At 33.0% G+C, this 7,452-nt stretch overlaps 2 protein-coding genes across 2 annotated transcripts; one reads left to right on the forward strand and one right to left on the reverse strand.

Annotated features, from left to right (window-relative positions):
* The first annotated feature begins 380 nt into the window (after window positions 1–380).
* LOC114394179 (vacuolar-processing enzyme) lies at window positions 381–5,009 on the forward strand. Its single transcript, XM_028355812.1, has 9 exons — window positions 381–848; window positions 974–1,138; window positions 2,426–2,582; window positions 2,850–2,935; window positions 3,035–3,234; window positions 3,463–3,511; window positions 3,600–3,809; window positions 3,919–4,125; window positions 4,616–5,009. Exons 1-9 carry the CDS (start codon window positions 618–620, stop codon window positions 4,796–4,798), a joined length of 1,488 nt encoding a protein of 495 aa, XP_028211613.1. The 5' UTR covers window positions 381–617; the 3' UTR covers window positions 4,799–5,009.
* A 1,209-nt stretch (window positions 5,010–6,218) lies between these two features.
* On the reverse strand, window positions 6,219–6,581 carry LOC114393565 (auxin-responsive protein SAUR36-like). The gene has a single exon (XM_028354918.1). The coding sequence runs from the start codon at window positions 6,579–6,581 to the stop codon at window positions 6,219–6,221; it is 363 nt and encodes a 120-aa protein (XP_028210719.1).
* Window positions 6,582–7,452: the final 871 nt, after the last annotated feature.

Here is a 7,452-nt window from a genome sequence, read left to right on the forward strand (position 1 = left end):
ATATCAACGTTATTTAAAGATAAAGTCACCAAATCAATCATGAAGAACCCAAGTCCTAAAGTCTGCTTCTCAGTGACAAAAAATATGAAAAACATAGGAAAACCTATTTGTATTCCAACCTTACAGATCATATACATCATTAGATGTTTCAAAATTGAATTTATCTATAAAATGCACACGTAGATATAGGTCGATTTTTAAATTTCAATAAATTAAGACTATAACACGTATATATATTGAATTAAAAATATTTGAATTTTTATATATAAGTTCGCTTTCAGGAATCCTACATAAGTTTGCTCCTATAATAATTAATGTTTAATTTAATTAATCGAAAGCAAAGGTGGCCCAGGGGATATATAAATATAAGTACTCTATACTAAACCAAAGGCAGCTTCCAAAAAAAAATCACAGAATTTTCGCAGTCCAAGAAGACACGCATCCCAAACCGTTTTGATTTGGAACGTGTCACGCTCTAAATTTGCATGGCATATTGTCTTTAACTGAGTCAATTTCGCTTAATAAAACCTCTCTTCACTCCTCTGCTTTACCAACCCAACCCCCTGTTCCTGTGTGTGTGAGTGACCGAGTGAGTTTGTTTTTCTCAGCTGATATATATGGCGCTTGATCGCTCCATTATAAGCAAAACGACGTGGTACAGCGTCGTATTATGGATGATGGTGGTGCTGGTGAGAGTGCACGGTGCAGCCGCGAGGCCGAACCGGAAGGAGTGGGACTCAGTCATAAAGTTACCGACTGAACCGGTGGATGCTGACTCGGATGAAGTGGGAACACGATGGGCGGTTCTCGTGGCTGGTTCAAACGGCTACGGAAACTACAGGCATCAAGTAAGTTAATTTGGTTTCGGTGTTTTTATTTATTTTCTAAAATTAATTAATTAGTTTAATGTTTTGAGTTGCTCTGTGTTTTTGATTTATGGATGTTGTGATGAATTGAATTAAATTAAAAACAGGCAGATGTGTGCCATGCGTACCAGTTGCTGATAAAAGGTGGACTAAAAGAAGAGAACATAGTGGTGTTTATGTACGATGACATAGCTACCAACGAGTTGAATCCTAGACATGGAGTCATCATCAACCACCCTGAGGGAGAAGATCTGTATGCTGGTGTTCCTAAGGTGAGTTTTTTTTTTTTTTTTTTGGTTCATTCTCTAACGTATAATTTAAGCTAACAAAATTAAGTGCTTAAAGAGGGATTTCCTTAGCTGCTGATTAGTTAATTCTGCTACCATCGCATGTCATTCTTTCTTATTTTTGGCTACTCTCTTTTCTTTTCCTTTTTGAAAATAAAGTGGTGCAACATGTCTGTTCGGGAACGTGCGATTTAGACTTTTTTTTTTTTTTTTATGTTTTTGAAGTAGAGTAATTATATATCAACGTTAATTTCTCACAACATCCTTTGAACAGGGATAAAAATAGGAAGAAAATAGAGAGGTATGTGAAATAAAATGGACTATGCAATGGAGAGACAAGGAAAAGAAAAGTATAGAGTAAATACTATCTTTTTAAAACAAATTAAGCTCATCTAGCCCCATTAGTCATGAAAGTTGATTTTATAAAACAAAAACAAAAACTTAAAAAGTATAATATTATGATAAAGTTGTCTTATAAAACATAATAAAGTAACTAAACATTACCTTCTTTGTGTCCTTTTAATGACTAAAATTTATAATTTAAAATTCTTTTATACTTTTTTAATGACTTAATGGGATTAAAATCATTAGTAATGGAATAATAAATAACTTTTATTTAGAATTTTGATAAAATCTTATTGGTGTCAAATATAAAGTATTTTTAGAAATAAATAAATTGGGGGGGTCCATGGCCCCCCTTACACAATACTAAGATCCATACTATAACATTTATGTCATGGTTGGCCTGTGAGCCGGAGCATCTTGTAAGTTGAAATTCTTTTTTATGGAAAGGTACGTTGATATCATATACTTGACTCGCGAATCAACTTTTTTAAGAAGAAAAACAACTCCCTTTGAAACTGTTGTTGCTGGTAATTGAATTAATTAGAGAAATTGTGGTGCGTATCCATCATAATAGAGTAACTTAAAATCTAATATATTTGACCAGATAAAAGTTACTAGAAGAGAACATTTGTTAACACAATTATTGCGTTGTTGATAGACATTAGCGGGGTGAGATGTCTTGACAAATAAAATAGATGTGTAAAAGTTTGCGTTCCTGTTGATGATATTTTCCAAATAGTAATAATTTGATGGTCAATTCATAAGCTAGCACTAGCTACATGGTCTAAACAGATTAGTCATTAATCATCTTAGTATCAAATATTAAAGGGGTAGTTACCTATATTATTAAGATAATTGCTTCTTTTGTGTTGTTCTCTTCTGTTCATTGAATCTGTCCCTTTGATAGGATGCTTTTTTGTTTTTTAGGATTACACCGGTGATAATGTGACGACGGAGAACCTCTTTGCTGTTATTCTTGGAGACAAGAGTAAATTGAAGGGAGGAAGTGGCAAAGTGATCAACAGCAAACCCGAGGACAGAATATTTATATACTACTCTGATCATGGAGGTCCTGGAATACTTGGTGAGTCAAGAATGAATTTTTTTTTATTCCGGTTCTTTTAGTTCAATGATTTAAGTAAAAAACATAAAAATCAGATCCTAAAGACTTTTTTTCTTTCTTGGGTTCTAATTATGAACCTTCATACTTTAGTCAAGAAGGTAAATTTTAATATGAATATAGTTGCATAAAATAAAATTATCTAAGGGTGTAAAAATCATCAATCCAGAACTATGTTTATATCAGATAAAGACATTAATTATAGCTTATTCATTTCCTATCTGATTGTAGGGATGCCAAACATGCCATACCTTTATGCCATGGATTTTATTGATGTCTTGAAGAAGAAACATGCATCTGGAAGTTACAAGGAGATGGTAAAAAATTCATTTCTCTACTATATCATGACTGGAAATGATGCCACTTTACTTATGGTAAGTTATTAAGGAGTGTGTGCTACTATGTTGGTCATGTAGGTTATATACGTGGAAGCTTGTGAAAGTGGGAGCGTGTTTGAGGGTATAATGCCTAAGGATCTGAATATTTATGTCACAACTGCATCAAATGCACAAGAGAATAGTTGGGGAACTTATTGTCCTGGAATGGATCCTTCTCCACCTCCAGAGTACATCACTTGCCTAGGGGATTTGTACAGCGTTGCTTGGATGGAAGATAGGTACCAATATAGTGTTCTTTTGTGTTCAACCCATATACCATGCTTAATATTCTAATCCAAATGATTAGAAACCTGCCAAGATATTATAATCTTAGGTGAACTAAATAACACTAATTGTAGTATTCTATTTTTTTTCTCTGTTTGTTGATCATGCTTTGGCACCCTAAGCATTAACTTCCCCTCTGTTTGAATGATGAAACTGACCTGTGGTACTTGAATTTTCTGTAGTGAGGCTCACAATCTAAAAAGGGAATCCGTGAAACAACAATACAAATCGGTAAGATATTTTTTAATTAACTTCAACATTGTGCATTTTCAATATCAACATGAAAAAAGAACAAAAAAACAAAGCTATTATTGTGCAGGTAAAGCAACGGACTTCAAATTTTAACAACTATGCGATGGGTTCTCATGTGATGCAATATGGTGATACCAACATCACAGCTGAAAAGCTTTATTTATACCAAGGTTTTGATCCTGCCACTGTGAACTTCCCTCCACAAAACGGCAGGCTAGAAACTAAAATGGAAGTTGTTAACCAAAGAGATGCAGAACTTTTGTTCATGTGGCAAATGGTACGGTTATTTTCACCTTATGTCCTTATTTTCAAATGATCAAAACTCTTGCTCAAATACTATTACTCTTGTAATAACATCCATCCATAAAAATTGGTTCTTTTTACAGTATCAGAGATCAAACCATCAGTCAGAAAATAAGACAGACATCCTCAAACAAATTGCGGAGACAGTGAAGCATAGGAAACACATAGATGGTAGCGTGGAATTGATTGGAGTTTTACTGTATGGACCAGGAAAAGGTTCTTCTGTTCTACAATCCGTGAGGGCTCCTGGTTCGTCCCTTGTTGATGACTGGACATGCCTAAAATCAATGGTAATCATAAAGAACTGAATCTTCTTATTCCTTTTAACATTCATTGCACATGTGTTTTTCTTTCACTGTTTTCTTATTGATCATGCACAAGACTAGCCAATCTCTGAAGAGAGATTGGACCAATCCCTGTCCAAGAATTGGATTGATGTACATATTGCACACAAAAAAAATCCATTTAGTGATAATTTAATTTCTACATTTTTTAAATGACCAAATTTAGTTTAAAAAAATGTGTAAAATGTTGTAACAAATTAGTCTTTGAACCTTTAAGTCACTTAGTGTCCGAGTTATTCTGAAACTATACTACTTACTGACAAATTAATCCGTGACTAAATTGGTAATTTCAAAAAATATAGGAAAAAATTGTCAAGCAAACACGAAGCAAACACATAGTTTAGGACTAAATAAGCTATTTACCCTATTAGTTTAACTATTATTGTACATTGCTATTAAGTATTAACTGATTATTGATATACAACTTTGGTTGCAGGTTCGGGTGTTTGAAACTCACTGTGGGACACTGACTCAGTATGGCATGAAACACATGCGAGCATTCGCCAACATTTGCAACAGTGGCGTTTCTGAGGCCTCCATGGAAGAGGCTTGTTTGGCAGCCTGTGAAGGCTACAATGCTGGGCTATTCCATCCATCAAACAGAGGCTACAGTGCTTGATTTTGGGTTTTGTACACAAAAGCTTTAAAGCCCGGTTGATGATGTAATATTTCTCTATTGCATTCTGCCTACTGGTTTCTGCTGCTTGTGTCAAATTTTCTCTAAACTAGAGTAGCCCAATAGCATACGTGTTATGTGCATTGGTCATGTATACAAGTGTAATACTAATACCTTCTACATAATATAAGATTAGTTAGTTTACTTGTCTCTATTTTCTTAAACTCCGCTCCTTCAAATCAAGAAGATTTTGTTAGTTCTTACTCTGATCTGTTACTTTCCTTTCATGAAATTGATTATAAACAATATAGGTCTAAAATTTCGACGAGAATAGAAAAAAAGAGTTACAGTAGATCAGGGTGGATTAGCAGTGATTGTAATGAAGCTTGAACTGTTATTGAGTTTAAATTTTCTCCGAAAATTGGTGTATTAGTGCTTTTACAGTCTGCTATCACTAACTCCATATCCTTAGAATATTCAATAACCAGTGACTTGGTTTTTTTTATTTTAAATATCAAGCAATTAATAAAGGAAAATTTAATTAAATATTTATCTGGATTATTTATTAAAAATAGTACTTGTTAATTTTTTTAGATAGATTTAAAAAAATTTAGAGTTTTTACCTTTTACGGTATAATTAACTTTTTCTAACATTGTTTTTTTTTTTAAAGGATTTCTAACCTTGTTAATCACCTTTGATTTTGCAAAATGAAAAAAGACATAAATGTTATGAGTTGCATATTTGTAAAATGAGGATTTGAACTCCTTCTCTGGTGTGCTTTATAAGCTCTATGGGGTTTCAACCAAGTTCTTGATCTTTTCAAAATAATGATATATTACTGTTACACTAGAGGCTAGAGCATTGCTTTTAAGAAAAAAAATATAGTAATTCACCTGATTTTTCTTTTATCTAAATTTATATTTTTTTCTTATTACTTATAACATTTATCACCTTTTATTCTTCTTTTTAATTATATCACTTATAACATTTATTATTTTTATTTTAATCTTTTATTATTTATTTTTTATTTCTCTCATCTTTCTACCTCATCTCATTTTAGACTGAACGTTAACCAGCAACCTTAGTTTAATATTTACATGACATATCATCTCATTTTAGAGTGAACGTTAACCAGCAACCTTAGTTTAATATTTACATGACATATATGATATCTTTAGTGTAGAATTTATAAATTTAAAATATGCACAATTTTATTATATAAAAAATAGATAAAAACACCCCATTTCATTCAATTCACCTAATAATGACTTCCTGGTTTGACAATTGATCCACTATCAATTGAGTTCAATAACATTACATTTATAGAACAATAGAAAACCTTTTGAGTTACAAACTCGTAAACCGAATCAGAATTCCCTTGGTTCTTATTAGAGCATGGTATTGAGAAAAATTTTCTTTCTACTACTTGATGGAGCAACAAATTCTAAGGCATCTATGGTAGCCTCTAGTGGTGGCAATAATCTTCTGAACTCTCTCAAACTCAGAGACTCTGCATGGTATGGTTATTACACCCGGATGATCAAATCCATAAACTTTCTCAGCATCCTCCAATAGCTTCCCAAGAAGAGGGTGATTAAAGTAAGTAACCGGTACCAATACACGTTGCTTCTCATCTTCAGATTCACCCACATACACTGCCAAATGACCCTTTGGTAATAGCCCTATTGGGCTATGGCCCAATTGTACATACCCATTTGTTCCTTGTCCAAAACACCGCACCAATTTGAAGATCACACACATGGGGTTTTTGTCTGACTTTCTCATCGTTCTCACGGAAGCAATTGAAAGGGGAGAATTTTGAAATGGTCTGTGTATGCGTGTAGTCTTTCATTGGTTTGATTATGCTCCTTTTTTAAAGAAGGGAATGAAGTCGTTTTGTGTATTTTTTAAAAGACTCTGATTTGCTTGGCATGGGAGTTTTGCTCGTGTCATTATATGATTATATGAATATGAACGATAATATAAAAGAAAAGCACTAGTAGTCGCACTTCAGAGATCACACAATGAATAAGTGGCAAGACGGCGAATGGTCCAAATATTTGTCTTGTTTTTTTTTGTATGGAAATATGGCAAATGTGAAAGATTTTTCTTGTTATTGTTGAATTCTTGGTTTTTCTCGACCGGTATATTCCTTTTCCTTCGACATTGCCCAAAATGTTTGTTTTTTCTTGGGAAAAAAAAGGAAGGAAACAAGTTATCCGTCCTTGTGAGATTATGTGATGCGATTTGTTTTCTTTTAATTAATGAAAAGGCCTATGCGGCTGTAGCTGACATAGTATGCGGTGGGATTGGTGTTAAGTTATGGTGGTCTTTTAAAAAAGGTCCATTTATGGTACAGTTTGAGAGATGGTACGGGTGAACATGAAGAATTTTTGAACCAGAATCGATTAGGGATAATTAGATTGGTAGTAGTTTTTTTTTATAACATACCAGAATCATTTTTATCTAACAAGATAACATGTAAAAACAACTATTTATTGTTTTACTTTTATCATAATAGTACAGATTTTACAAATAAACATTAACTAACTTTGGAGTTCCACTTGCTCGACAAAAAAAAAAGAAAAAACTTCGGAGTTCCAACATTTACAACAAATAAATTTCTAATAAAAACGAAGGACACAAATCAATAAAA

This window comes from Glycine soja, chromosome 17 (genome assembly GCF_004193775.1).
Source record: "Glycine soja cultivar W05 chromosome 17, ASM419377v2, whole genome shotgun sequence".
NCBI lineage: Eukaryota > Viridiplantae > Streptophyta > Magnoliopsida > Fabales > Fabaceae > Glycine > Glycine soja.

Excerpts from the sequence above, each read along its gene's own strand:
- LOC114394179 (XM_028355812.1), top strand. The coding sequence starts at position 618 with ATGGCGCTTGATCGCTCCATTATAAGCAAAACGACGTGGTACAGCGTC. Across the intron at positions 849-973 it reads ACGGAAACTACAGGCATCAA|GCAGATGTGTGCCATGCGTA; the intron begins GTAAGTTAATTT and ends AATTAAAAACAG. Across the intron at positions 1,139-2,425 it reads TGTATGCTGGTGTTCCTAAG|GATTACACCGGTGATAATGT; the intron begins GTGAGTTTTTTT and ends TTTGTTTTTTAG.
- LOC114393565 (XM_028354918.1), bottom strand. The coding sequence starts at position 6,581 with ATGAGAAAGTCAGACAAAAACCCCATGTGTGTGATCTTCAAATTGGTG.